Here is a 14,467-nt window from a genome sequence, read left to right as displayed (position 1 = left end):
GAGCCGTACAACGTCTCCGCAATGGAGGTGTCATCGTCGAACTCGAAAACGAACAGCTCGCAAGTTGGTTACGCAGCCCCACCGGCAGACAGGCATTGGAAGCTCACCTGGACGCCTCAGCCAGCGTTCGGGACAGAACTTACGCAGTAGTAATCCAATTCCTACCTATCACGTACGAGATCGATCGAGAAGATTTCCCTCGTCTGATCGAAAACGAAAACAAACTTCCGCCTAACTCCATCGCTTCCATCCGATGGATCAAGCCCCCCCAGCGCCGATCAAAAGACCAACGCAACGCCTTCGCCCTTCTGCAACTACGAGATGCAAACACAGCCAACGATACCCTCAAGGAAGGACTCTGTATCGACGCTCAACGATACACAGTCAACAAAGACAAGAAAGAACCTACGCGCTGTGCCAAATGCCAGAAATTCGGACATATCGCCCGCAACTGCTCAGCTCCACACGACACGTGTGGTACATGCAGTGGACGACACTGGACCGCTCAGTGTAATGCATTCCGCACAGAATGCTGCGTCAACTGCAAAAGTCAGACCCACACGAGCTGGAGTCGCAAATGTCCAGAATTCATGCGCAGATGCTCGACATTAGATGAAATGTACCCGGAAAACAAGATGCCGTTCTTCCCTACAGAGAACTTGTGGACCCACGCCTCACTCCCACCTAAGCCTCCCGTTCGCACCCCATCCAACAGCACGCCCTCTCGTCTAGTTAACGCCAACCTACGCACGCCAATTCCCCAAACCAAACAAAACCACCCTCAGCTTCCCTACCACCTCACAGCCCTCAATCGCCTCTAACCCGCCGTCCACTCCATCTGCAACCCCATCGCCCAGTCAGCCAACGCCCAACACCCATCAGATATCTACACTAGCTGCACCCCCCGGCCCTTCAACACCCCTCCCAGTCGCCCCTCCATCTCCATTCCCTTCAACACCCCTCCCAGTCGCCCCTCCATCTCCATTCTACTCTGCTCCCTCAAGTCCAAATGCGCTCCCCCCACTCCCATTGACCAATGCCTGAACAACCGAAAACCCCCAACACCGGCCTCAAGATCTGGCAGCAAAACCTTAACGCCTCCTTAGTAGCCCAAGAATCACTCATGAACAGCTCAGACATCTCCAACTACGACCTCCTAATCATACAAGAACCGCATATAAATTTTCTCCGCAACACTCGTGCCAGCCATCGCTGGCACGTCTTATACCCAACTAACCACTATTCACACCCACAGGACCGCTCACGAGCCATCACGTTCGTTAACACATCGCTCGATACAAACACCTGGCGTCAAATACCCTTCCCTTCGTCAGACATCGTCGTCCTTCAACTATCAGGAGAGTATGGTTCATGTTCGATCATCAACGTCTACAACGACTGCACGCACCAACTCACCCTCCTAGCGCTGAACACGTTCCTCGACCAGAACATCACCGAACTCCGACCTTCGGCTGAAGATCACATGCTCTGGATGGGTGATTTCAACCGTCACCATCCCATGTGGGAAGACACTCGTAACCGGCACCTCTTTAATTATACTACCTGCAGCCCGCTTATTGACCTAATCGCTGACCATGGAATGTTACAGCTTCTCCCCGCTGGGATACCAACCCTCCAAGCCTCCTGCTCGGGAAACTGGACCCGCCCCGACAACACCTTCGGCACAGAAGGCATCATCGAGGCGGTGGTCTCCTGCTCGACCGACCCCTCTCGTCGAGGCCCCAAGACTGACCACCTGCCCATAATCCTAGAGCTCAACCTTGAAGCCCCACGCGCGGACGCCACGCCACGCCTCAACTGGCGTGAGGTCGACTGGACCAAATTCAAGGAAACACTCACCGCCAATCTTGCTCCCTACCCACCTTCAATCCTCGGATCAGCGGAAGAATTCCAGGTTTCGGCGCGGCGAATCACCCAAGCCATCACGTCAACAATGGAAGTGTGCGTTCCCCGATCCAAACCCTGTCCACACTCGAAGAGATGGTGGACCCGCACCTTATCAGATATGCGCAAACAGGTCGGCAAACTCAGTAGGAAATCGCACCAGCACCGAGGGCTACCACTCCACCCTTGCCACGCCGAATACAAATCCCTCAAGAATCGCTACGCAGAGGAGATCACGCAGACGAAGAAATCACACTGGATTGAGTGGCTCGAGGACTTAGAAGGTAACGACTTATGGACGGCTAATCGTTACATTTCCACAGCTCCGAGCGACGGCGGCAGATCTCGCATCCCGACCCTCATATCCAAGCTCCCAGATGGTTCGTCAACAGAGGCCTCCACCAATGCAACGAAAAGCATAGTCATAGCCAAGGCTTTCTTCCCTCCCCCCCCCTTTAGTAGACTCCGTTCCCGCTGACTACCTTTACCCAGACCCAGTAACCCACCACACCCCAATCACCCCAGACCAGATATCTCGCGCAATATCGAAGCTTAGCGGCTATAAAGCCCCCGGTCCAGACGGCATCAAGAATATAGTTTTCAAGGAATGTGAAGCCATACTGACCCCCCACCTAGTCTATTTATTCAACGCGGTCTTCTCATACCGCACGTACTACGAGCCTTGGAAAAGGTCCACGACGGTCGTATTGAGGAAGCCCGGCAAGCCCTATTACAACGTTGCAAAAGCCTATCGACCGATAGCGCTGCTCAACTCCACATGCAAACTTCTCACTGCCATTATCGCTGACCAACTAACTTTCATCCTAGAGCATCACAACCTCCTACCCAACACTCATTTTGGCGGACGCCCGGGTCGCTCCACGACCGACTCACTCCATCTCCTAGAAGACACAGTAAAGAACGCCTGGCGAGCGCACAAAGTAGCGTCAGTCCTTTTCTTAGACATCGAAGGTGCCTTCCCGAACGCCGTCACCAAGCGGTTGATCCACAACATGCGCTCGCGACGACTCCCACGCGAACTCGTCAACTTCACGGAACGACTACTCACTGGACGACAAACTCAACTCCATTTCGACGGCTTCACCTCAAACTGGATCAACATCGACAATGGGATAGGGCAAGGTGACCCCCTTTCAATGATTCTATATGTTATCTATAGTGCTGACCTAGTGGACATTGCTCGCCCTCGACGAGGGCGTGAGTCCCTTAAAGAACTAACCCTTGCTTTCGTAGACGATACTGCCCTAGTGGCTATCGGCAAGAACTTCGCGGATACCCACAGCACCCTCAAAGACATGTTAGAACGCCCCGGCGGGGGATTTGAATGGTCACGGGACCACAACTCCCGATTCGAGACCAATAAGTTCGCGCTTATCGACTTTTCGATGAATAGGCAACGCGAACGCCCAGAAATGAACATCCAAGGTACCACCATACACCCTTCCTTCACCCATCGCTTCCTAGGCGTCATCATCGATCAGGAACTCCGCTGGAAACAACAAGTTGATCACGCCCTTGCTAAAGGACTCGCCCACGTCATGCAACTGAGACGACTATCTACCACATCGAAAGGCATCCCGCTCCGTCTAATGAGACAACTATACCAGGCTACAGCAGTCCCTAAGATGCTGTACGCCGCCGACCTTTGGTTCGTTCCAGCGTTCCGTGGCGAGTCGGATACGTTGCAACGTGGCTCCTTAGGTGTAGTCAGAAAACTCACTTCTATTCAGCGATTAGCCGCCATCGCCATGACTGGGGCAATGAGGAGCACTGCCTCAGATATCCTCGAAGTACATGCTAACCTCCTCCCTATAGCTCTCCTCCTGCAAAGCGCTTGCCATCGCGCCATCGTGCGACTCGCCGCACATCCGAACACCCATCCCTTATTCGCTCCAGTACGAAAGGCAGCCAGCCGCTATGTATCGTCCCACCGTTCGTCCTTACACCGACTCACCCATTATCTTAGTATCAAACCGGACGAAATTGAAGCCTTGATTCCAGCCCGAAGAGCCCCTACCGCCACATGTCCCTACAAAGTTCATATCGCAGCATCAAGGAAGGAAGCCGCAGACGAACATCATGACCTACCAGACCACATCCAAGTCTACGCAGATGGCTCGGGTCACAACGGAGGTATAGGTGCCGCTGCCATCCTCTTTCGGGCAGGAAGATCACCACGCACGTTACGCTACTACCTGGGACCCAGCGAAGAACATACAGTATATGAGGCCGAAATGGTAGGACTGACCTTAGCGGCCAGACTCATAGCCACAGAACAGCAAATCGAATTCCCATTGTCGATCTCTATAGACAACCAGGCAGCACTAGTATCCGGTGAGCGTTTCCATTCCGGCCCAGGAGCTTATCTATCCCTCAAGTTTCAGAAGTTACTACGCGCGGTACAGAAGACTAACCAGCATTATGACATAATGTTAAGATGGGTTCCAGGCCATGAAGGGGTACATGGCAACGAAGAAGTGGATAAGGCAGCGAAAGTAGCGGCAGAAGGCTCTCACCGTTCAAGTCCCCGTGCGTTGCTCCCCAAATTTCTTCGTAACGGTCCGCTACCGCTAAGCATTGCAGCATTGAAACAAGCCCACCGAACGCAAGTGCAAGCCAGATGGTCGAGGATCTGGCCCACCTCCCCCCGATATCAACGCCTACACGAAATAGACCCCAACGCCCTCAACAGATCCTTTCTCAAGCTCACCGCTCATTACCCCAAACGACTCACCAGCCTCTTAATCAGTCTCCGCACTCATCATATCCCCTTGAACAAACACTTGCATCGACTAACCAAAGCCGACTCCCCTCATTGTCCTCACTGCCCGCAAGCAGAAGAAACCATACACCACTATCTATTTGCATGCCCTCAATATCAAAGAGAACGACACATCCTGTCTTGTGCGCTCGGTCGCAAATCCACTTCACTACCCCACCTCCTAGCAACACCCGAAGCCATACCCCATTTAGTTCGTTTTGTTAATGCTACGCGTCGTCTTAAACCAACCTTAGGTGAAATCTCGTTACCCCCAGCACAAGCAGATTGACAGCCTTGCCCTCGCAGCTTCACCCTCCACGACATCGATACCAACGCCACGCTACCACGATACCATACATCCCCCTAATCACCTCACCACCTAATCACCTAATCGCCCATCTCCTACCCTACCCAAAACTAAAACACTCCCGCTCGCACACACGAGATCGAAGGCTCACAAACCTAAGGATTCAGCCGATAGGCAACTGGAATACTCTCCTTGACACGCTATGTTAAATGCTACCCCCCACATAGCGAAGAAGCGAGCACGCGCTTCCCAAACTTCAAAAACTTATTCCATATTAAAAACCCTACCGCATCCCTTACTCTTTCTCTGTTTGGTCTGCGAAAGCAGCCGAGCACGCGTTATGTTACATTCGTCACACTAAAAAACACAACAGTATATCTTCTAGTCACTACATCTCCGACAAATCGCTCATCTAAAACGGCCGGCGGGAACGGCGGATCGGTGAGGGTACGCCCTACACTGATGCATTTGAGGATCTGGAGATATAGCACGGGGCACGGGGCCCCTCGACTCGACAGTATTGTCCTACATAGAGTAGCACTCTCAATGGACATAAATCAGGATTAAAAAAAAAAAAAAAAAAAAAAAAAAAAAAAAAAAAATAGCACTGAGGTGTCCCTTTTTTTGAACTTCCGACGTTGGTTGTCCGGAGTCGTCCGGTTGAGTGCGCGTAAAAATTTACAAATCAGAATATCAATTATTTAATATTCATTGCCAGTGACACTATCTAGATTGTCGTACCGCAATCGACGATGCTATCACAGACATGAAAGAACGGCCCTTGGATTCGGTGAGGGCAAGTTGGACGGGGGGGAGGTAGCGCCGCTACCTCCGCGGGTGTTCTGCACGTCAGTGAAAGGAGTGTACTTATATTGGAGGTTGGGCTGTCGGATGGGGGACACACTGAGGCTCGTACTATCGATTACCACTCTCACTCACACTTACCTGTCTACTACTGACTCTATTGTACCAGTGGAATCAGGCGTATCAGTTGTTGTTCCAAATCGGAATTCCCTGTTGGACATTGCGCTGCGTTGTGCATGACAGGATTCCTATCATAGATCAAACTAATAGTGACAATGCCTTGTACATAGAAGAAATCGGCACAGTCAGGTTCTTTGAAAACAGGCATTCTTCTAACGACTCGGACTGTCTTCCTCCTCTAGGCAGAATGTCACTAGACTCGCCGCTAATCATCAGGGGCGTACCTAGTCGATGAATGTCCCATTCGGATTAGGCTCATCTGTGGATGGTATCGTTGTGTTGGAGTAATGGTCAGAAGTCACGCTAACGGGGAATCGGGGATGTAGTCGCCAGCGAACGTTCAACCGCGATGCAAAAGTAAGCGATCTTGCCGTTTGGCCTCAGTCTATCAGACTGATAGGGATACAAACATGCGCACGCCTCTCGGAAAACATCAAGAAGCATCATGCTGGTCACTTTCTAAGCGAGAGCGACACCAGCGACCACATACGACGAGAGAACCATTGTTGCGCTAACTCCGATTATTACTTAAAAATCATTCATCAGCAGAGCCCCATCAAATCCTTCTCGCAATCAACCATGCTACAATTCCCCGACCTTCCCATGTTTGACAACATGCAGTTAGTCCTCGGTGCTGCAGCTTCTCTCGGGGTAGTAGGCGCGATCGTTCTGGCTTCCATTCCTAAATCAGAGAGTGGCCTTCCACTCCCACCTTCCCCTCTCACCTGGAGACTTTTGGGACACTTCATACCCCCTCACAACTAAAGTTTCACATCATACTCGTTATCTTTAATGCTAATACCGTGTCCCATCTCTGACAAGCTCATTTATCACGATAGATAAATGGATTGAAGAGTACGGTCCTGTTATTACTATTCGCTCAGGACTTGAGAAAATCGTTATCATCAGTCATCACTAAGCCAGTCATTCCATGCTATCTTGTCATATCCAGGCTCGACGTTCTGTTGCAGGCCGCAGTGGATACTATGAAGAAGCAGGGCGCATCGCTAGTCGATCGTCCTCGCATGGTTGCTGACGGAGAAATGCTTAGTGGCGGCCTGGCAATCGGCTTTACACACGCTGGGGACAAGCTGCGTCGGATGGGTAGGTTCGTAGTAATGACACGGTGCAAATAGCCCCCATCTTACTTTTTCAGAGTACTTCATACGCATCTCCAGCCTAAAGTAGCTGAAGAGTATCAGTCACTGCAGATGTCACATGCGAAGAATGTAGTGCTTGACATTCTTGAAGATCCAGCCAACTTCATGGATCATGCGGCAGTGTAAGCGCGTTCCTACGTTTCGAGATACGATAGTACTTTACTGACGGGTATTTTCAAGTTACGCTGCGACGGTGATTACGAAAGTATAGGAAGAATTCGCCCACGTCTGCAACTGATCCCGAAGTTAAAGAGGTTCGCCAGCGCTTCGAGAAATTGCATATAGTCCTGCGCCCAGGTGCTTACTTGGTGGACTCGATCCGGTGGCTCAAATTCATTCCTTTGTATGGCCAAGATTTAAGAAAGGAGTTTGAGACGAGCAAGAAACTCTACAGCAATCAGCTGAGCCGCGTTCAACAACAAATGGTCTAGTGCATTTCCTTATCAACCTTCCTATGATGTCTAAATCGTTCCACAGCAGAACAATGCAGACCAAGGCCCTTCGTTCACGAAACATATGCTAGAAAATGACCGTGTCCATGGTTTGACAGAGATCGATCTGGCTTTTCTTGCTGGCAGCTTCTTCTCAGCTAGATCTCATTCGGTGAGACGTCTCGTCCTGTTGTTTCCAAAGACATATGGTTGAAGTCAATTGTCGGACTGCTATGGCAATATGCACGGTGTTAATGGCAGCTGTATGTTTTCCAGAAGAGCAAGCTAAAGTCCAGGCCGAGCTTGATGCGGTCATCGGAAGGCATTGAGGTAGCTGGGATTCCTCCTGCAGGTTTAATAATGTCTCAACCAAAGCACCGACCTTGGCTGACGAACAGTCCCTTCCTCGTCTGCGTGCCTTTATCTCTAAGGCGATGAGATGGAGACCGTTTGCTCCTAATGGTGGGTACCTTCACTGTCGATTTTTGCACATGAAGTTTGCAACGTTTACACTGTGGGACTTGGTCACCGGACGACTAAGGAGGTGATCTGGGTAAGTACCCTTCGCTTATTCATGGTACGAGTCCTAACCTGGTATCCACCGGTAGGGAAACTACTGTATACCAGCTGGAACCCACAGTAACCGGCAATCATTAATCATTGGTAAACATTGTACTTGAAGGTACGAAGAATCTAATGGTTGCTGCCTCAGGGCCATCTCTCGTAATCCAGAAATCCTCATGCCTTCAAGCCTGATCGTTGGATTAACGACGAGGGTGGCCGGAGGGATGATCTCAATTTTTTTGCCTACGGCTTTGGTCGGCGGTAAGCCCGATATTTCGGTATTTTTCTTCTTTGACTCGCCGTGTCTTAAGTATGTCCCGGTCAACACGTTGCGAACAAGTTACTCATCCTTCCTCTCACATGATTTCCTGAGCTCATTTCGGTGGATATAGATCGGTGTTTATAACCTCGCTCCTCGTTCTTTGGGCCTTCCACCTCACTCTGGGTCCTACCAAGCCGCTGGATGACACGGGGTACATCAGTGGGTTGCCGCCAAAGTTCAAGCCGTGCAGCATCGACTTTAAGACGAAGATTCCGGAAGGGGGGCTGAATCAAAATACTGGACGAAGGCGTCAAGTTAAGGGGACGAACCTGAATTTCGACCTTGAGCATACTTCTAATCTTTGAGAACAGTATTGAGGATCACAGACCTTTTCACGATCCGGGCCGGCGAGGACAGGTCTGGACACGACAAGTTGACCATGAAACAACTCACGGTGTGCTGGTGACACTGATCGATGATCTCGAGAACCAAAATCTGCCGCAGCTCAAGTTGCAAATTGCTTGATGGTAAATACCCCGGACTCAGATTGGTAAATCCCTACTAGTCATGGACTCGGTTCTATTCATGAGTTAAGCACGTAGCGTCGTTGCATCCATGGCAAGAAGGGAATCAAACTAGCGCTTTCGAGAGTACCTTTCTCATTCGTTGTGATGTAGAGGTCAGTTTAACGTTGAAACCCGAAGGACGCACATAGCGGAAACAGATTCATGTGGGGAAGTTGAATTCAAGTGTTTTTGAATTTGTATTTGAGGCGGGCCGGAATCCTCCGAATAAACTTAATTATAGCACCCCTTCTTCGGCAGCTAAAATGTTAAAACTGCCGATATGTCAAACATTATGAACCCCCTTCCACGGTTGGCACCCCAGAGTCACCCAGATCTGAGATATAATTTTACACCACTGGGACATGGTCAAGCATACACATACCAGCCAACCACTGTTACCCCTCACGCAGCACTGTGTCTTGTTGTGTTGAAATTAGGCTACAGAGGTAGAATCATCAACCATGACTCACGATCGATCACGACTGGAGAGGTGAAGAGCTGGAAGCTCAGGCTCATGAGACGATTTGGTGCACTGGATACTCGTTCGAACTTAGTAGAGAAAATATTTTCTCGTGGGTGGTTTATAATTTCCACTTTCCTTGGTTAACCTCTTTTTTAATTCAAGGGTCAACCTCCATCGCAAGAGCCCTGACTCCACAGCTGACCCGTGAATAACGTCCAGGCTGCAGGTCTACGTAAAAGGTTGTGTCTAATGTCCTTATCAAGGTGGTTCGATGGCCGCGGACATCTTTTTCTGTATTGTCAGGGCTCCCGCCAGACCGCATTTTGTGTTATATTCATTTTAGCTGAGCAAACTTGGTACCAGGTGACAATGCGGCTCACTGCAGGGCCAGGCGCCTTCCGCACCACTCTGTTGCCTTTTCACTGCCTGTACTACAGCCTCCTACTACTACCTCTGGTACCCACACCTCTCGCCCCCTGCCAGAGTATAGGTACCGAGATCAATGTCTGTTTTAGTTATTTTGTTAAATTGTTGAAAGAAGTAGGTTTTAAATTCCTGTTTCACCGGACATGTCATAGCTGATGATGAGCAGGCTTATTAACCAAACGTCGCGATCAACCACCCTCGACGTTTCAAGTAGTGCCGACAGTAAGCTCCATGGCAAATAATGATCACCCCTGTGTGGAAGTACTACTAGGGGTGGAAGCGGGTTAGGCGACCGTGAGACATCCCTACCGGACTCCGTGTGTGGCTGGCTTCAATTCACTCATTTGAATCAACATTAATTCACATATAGGTCTGATCAGTTTTCACTTGAAAGAGCAACTTGAGAGGACTTTAGATGCGAAATGTCGCAATGCAGGGAGACGCGCCAGCGAGGCATAGTAGGGTATGGTCAGTAACTTCTGAATCAGAGAGTCCGGCACAATGATCGAGGAAAGAGTCCCGAGATCATAATGTCTCAACGGCGACTCCCACGTAGTCGACACGTGGGAGCCACAGCTAGCTAGCACACCCAGACGAGGACTCCAAGTGGCATTGAATGTCAGATTCGGACGGTCCTGACCCCAATAGGGCGCTAGAACCTTAAAGTGACGAAGTACCGTGGGGCTACTGCACCCATCCAGGTGCATCCCTTGCTACAGCCATGGTCTAATGGAAGTAAGTATTGGTCTGATCCTAATATAGGGCTAGAGCTCCGAGGTGAATCCTGGTGAATCCCTTCCCTTGCTACAGCCATGGACTTATGGACTTATGAAAGTATCGGGATCACTCATTTGGCCTCGGCTCTTGTCGTCACAAACAAACAGCACCGCCGTGTATTGTTATACAGGTATGAACCGTATGATCCTCATCTGATCAAACACTTACCTACGACGCACATCGTGTCTTCTTCCAGTGTCATGCGAACATCGTATGTACAGCTCAGCAGGCGTGAGCGACGTCCCACGATGTTTTGGTGATGCTTGCATTACTCGACCGTCAAATTTTAAGTATCAACGGATGGCGTATAGACGACGCGATACTGTGAAAAGTGGCCAATGCTTCACCGTTTCTGCTAACCTTCCGCCCCTTCTCTCACACCTGAACGTTCTCACACCTACGGATTGTTCATTCTTTGGTAAGGCTGGCGCGGTTCGCGGAATGTTCCGCCCGTACGGGACACTCTTAAAATGTTTATAGCCTCAACGTCACAGTTTTATGCATTACTAGTAAACTATAATAGACGCAATGTATTACCTTAAAAAGGGTGTATTACAGTTCAAGTGATGCCACTTCGAAAGCCGGCGCGCTCGTGGTACAATTGAAATCTATCAGTTTGTAAACCTTTCTCGTAAGACACGTCCCTATAAGTAACTATCGACACGTTGGCGCAGTCTTACTACAGGAAACACTTGGCAACGTTGCGGTGGGAATGTAACACATAATTGATGCAGCAAATATTTGTGGCTCTGAAATTTACAGCGGACAGCCACGAATGATATGAACATTTCTCTGGTCATGATCTAGTACGGGCACTTATTAGATCTCAAATTTGAGTCAACTGTCTCAGACAATTAATATTCGCACAGGTTACACACACCCCAAGTTAGTTTTTCAAAAAGCTTTCCTCTTAGTGACTTGATATCATACACATGACGCGGCACCTATGGGTGGTTGCTCGGGGCCAATAGTGGTATAAGTCCTGGAATCAATATAAAATAAATAATAATAAAATCAATCACTCATACTATTTGAATGATCGTCAGTACGTATACTGGTACCGCTGGCACTGAAAACCTTAACCGAAGCTAATCATCAACCTCAATGTCTCAATGTCCTCTTGCATTTTATCGGCGGCCAGTTGCAAAATGATCGCTACAGGGACGAGCGAATCATATCAAGCCAGCATGAACCCCAGGTACGTGGTGTCAGATACATCTGTTATGTTTAGGGTAGTTAGTGTGCAGTATTTAACAGGCCATTCATAATTGAATAGTTCCCTCCAATTGATTCAATCTTTTTGCTCGCTCATCGGTCATGTTGCAGCTTCCTGACTTACAAGTGTCTGAAACCACGCAGCCCGCCCTCGCCAGTGCTGCGGCTTGTCTTGCGGTAGTACTCATTGTTCGGACTTACCTTGCTAAATCGGAGAGGAACCTTCCTCTACCACCCTCACCTCCCAATTGGAGACTTCGGGGGCACGAAGTACCTTATCGCAAGCAAGTTTTCACATTCAATATGCTGTATTTTGAATGCTCATTGTGTCCCGTCGCTGATCAGGTCATATCTCACTGTAGAGAAATGGATTGACGAATACGGGCCCTTGGTCACCATTCGTCAGGGATTCGAGAAAATCGTTATTATCGGTCGTCAACAAGTCAGTCCCTCCATGATAAGTTTGTCACATCAAGCTCAACGTTCTGTTGCAGGCCGTGGTAGATATCATGGAGAAGCAGGGCGCAGCGTCAGCTGATCGTCCTCCCATGGTTTCTGCCGGGGAAATGCTTAGCGGTGGACAGTCCATCGCCTTTTCACACGCCGGGGACAGATTGCGTATGATGCGCAGGTTCGTAGTCCGTGATTCTGCTCCAATAAACCCTATCTTACGCTGTGTCGTGACGCAGAGCACTTCATTCACATCTCCAGCCTAGAGCAGCTGAGGCGTATGAGCCCCTGCAGTTTTCGCACGCACAGCAAGCAGTCGTCGACATTCTTCGGGACCCACACAACTTCCAGCAACACGCATTAACGTAAGCACATTATTGGCCCGGGGACATGATAGTACATTATTTACAATGATTTTTATTCAAGATTCACTGCGTCGACGATTATGAAAATTGCATATGGGAAGACCACGCGCACGTTGGCGACTGATCCCGAAGTCAGAGACGTTCGCCAGCGCTTCACGTCATTGAGTGCATCCCTGCGCCCCGGCGCATACCTGGTGGACTCGATCCCGTGGCTCAAATACGTTCCTTTCTATGGCCGAGCATTACGAACCGAGTTTGAGAGGGGCAAAAAACTCTACTTCAGTCAGCTGAACCGCGTGAAAGAGCAATTAGTACGCATTTCACAATTTTCACATCATATCTAAATCCTTCCACAGCAAACGGATGAGGACATCGGCCCTTCGTTCGCCAAATATATGCTAGAAAATGAGAAATCCTATGGCTTTAGCGAGACCGAAATCGCTTTCCTTGCCGGTGGCTTGCTTTTAGCTGGATCCCATTCGGTAAGATGTCTTGTACTGTGATTTCCCATAAAGCCGTTGCTGAAACCCAAGGGTTAGGCTGCTGTGGCAATCTGCACGGTCCTTATGACAGCCGCAATTTTCCCTGAGGAGCAGGCTAGAGTCCATGCCGAGCTTGATGCGGTTATCGGAAGAAACCGAGGTAACCCTTCTCCCATCACAGTATTATTCCTTTAACGACGTCAACAATTAAGTGCCGACTTTCGCTGACGAGAAATCTCTTCCTCGTATGTGTGCCTTCATTGCGGAGTGTTATAGGTGGAGGCCCACTGCCCCCGAAGGTGAGTGTTTTTGTTTCCAGTTGTGTAGCTAAAGTTTATAACTTTCACACTGTAGGAATCGCTCACCGAACAACCAAAGACGTGATTTGGGTAAATAGTCTTTGTTTTGACGTGCAAATGATATTCTAATATCCACCTGCAGGAAAACTATTGCATTCCCGCTGGAACTACTGTGATCGGTAACCATTGGTAAGTCTTATCATTTAAGATTCGAATTGGATCCAACAACTACTACCTCAGGGCCATCTCCCGAGACCCTGACGCCTATCCGGACCCTCACGCTTTCAAGCCTGAGCGCTGGCTTAACGCGGATGGTGAAATGAGGGACGACCTCAAATTCTATGTCTTCGGGTTTGGTCGCCGGTAAGTCCTATCTTTCACGATATGATTTCTTTGACCACCCATGTTTCTAGCGTATGCCCCGGTCAACACCTTGCGCCCAGGTAAAGTTATCTTTTTACGCACCTTTCGTTCCCCACTCATTTCGATTGCTATAGGGCGGTGTTCATTCATTCACTTCTTGCCCTTTGGTCCTTCCAGCTCACTCTGGATGCTTCGAAGCCGCTGAATGACATGGGATACATGAGCGGTGTGGTCCCTGATATCCAGCCATGCACTGTTAGCTTCCAGGCTCGGATTCCAGAACCTGAGCTCAGGCGCTTGATGCAAAATGATGCCTAGGAACTCTAAGATCGAATTGGGAGTCGAATTGTACCACCACCGTTCCGGAATTTTATCTTTCTTCTCCATCACAAGCTATTCTCTTGTGGTCGACTATAGATGTACGCCTATCTATTTATCTTTTCATTATTTGTCTTACTTTTATGGTTTTTCTGTTGGTAAAATTCATCTTTCTATGGTATAAAATTACCGTGTTCGCGCATTCCACTGCGCGTAACGATATATCCTCAGAAATCATGTAGATGCATGTTTGTTAGGTTCTCGTGGAATAAATGATATTCGCATCGATCGCGGTCTGCTGTTGTTCGGCAGCGTGCAGGTTCAACCCTGGATGGTGAGCATAAAACT

General features: G+C 49.3%; 2 protein-coding genes across 2 annotated transcripts; both read left to right on the top strand.

The window, feature by feature from the left end:
• Nucleotides 1-6,557: 6,557 nt before the first annotated feature.
• DEU56DRAFT_945673 (uncharacterized protein) lies at nt 6,558-8,760 on the top strand (the record flags this gene model as incomplete). Its single annotated transcript, XM_041359010.1, has 9 exons — nt 6,558-6,632; nt 6,818-7,086; nt 7,135-7,260; nt 7,350-7,563; nt 7,689-7,741; nt 7,922-8,031; nt 8,067-8,122; nt 8,321-8,394; nt 8,526-8,760. The coding sequence occupies 9 exons, from the start codon at nt 6,558-6,560 to the stop codon at nt 8,758-8,760; spliced, it is 1,212 nt and encodes a 403-aa protein (XP_041208590.1).
• Nucleotides 8,761-11,693: 2,933 nt separating this feature from the next.
• On the top strand, nt 11,694-14,416 carry DEU56DRAFT_803358 (cytochrome P450). The gene is made up of 13 exons (XM_041353217.1): nt 11,694-12,126; nt 12,188-12,284; nt 12,337-12,473; nt 12,532-12,657; nt 12,719-12,968; nt 13,014-13,139; nt 13,197-13,299; nt 13,352-13,438; nt 13,494-13,528; nt 13,581-13,627; nt 13,679-13,801; nt 13,852-13,881; nt 13,936-14,416. The coding sequence occupies exons 1-13, from the start codon at nt 11,945-11,947 to the stop codon at nt 14,117-14,119; spliced, it is 1,527 nt and encodes a 508-aa protein (XP_041208589.1). The 5' UTR covers nt 11,694-11,944; the 3' UTR covers nt 14,120-14,416.
• The last annotated feature ends 51 nt before the right edge of the window (nt 14,417-14,467 follow it).

The sequence above is a fragment of the Suillus clintonianus genome (assembly GCF_016758775.1).
Source record: "Suillus clintonianus strain FC179 chromosome Unknown DEU56scaffold_34, whole genome shotgun sequence".
In the NCBI taxonomy this organism is placed as follows: domain Eukaryota; kingdom Fungi; phylum Basidiomycota; class Agaricomycetes; order Boletales; family Suillaceae; genus Suillus; species Suillus clintonianus.
The sequence above is the reverse complement of the archived record's forward strand: the minus strand, read 5'-3'. Positions and strand labels throughout refer to the sequence as shown.

Bases quoted from the DNA above. Each gene is read 5' to 3' on its own strand.
- DEU56DRAFT_803358 (XM_041353217.1), top strand. From the start codon at position 11,945: ATGTTGCAGCTTCCTGACTTACAAGTGTCTGAAACCACGCAGCCCGCC. The intron at 12,127-12,187 runs GCAAGTTTTCAC...GTCGCTGATCAG, and splicing joins CACGAAGTACCTTATCGCAA to GTCATATCTCACTGTAGAGA. The intron at 13,140-13,196 runs GTAAGATGTCTT...CCCAAGGGTTAG, and splicing joins TTTTAGCTGGATCCCATTCG to GCTGCTGTGGCAATCTGCAC.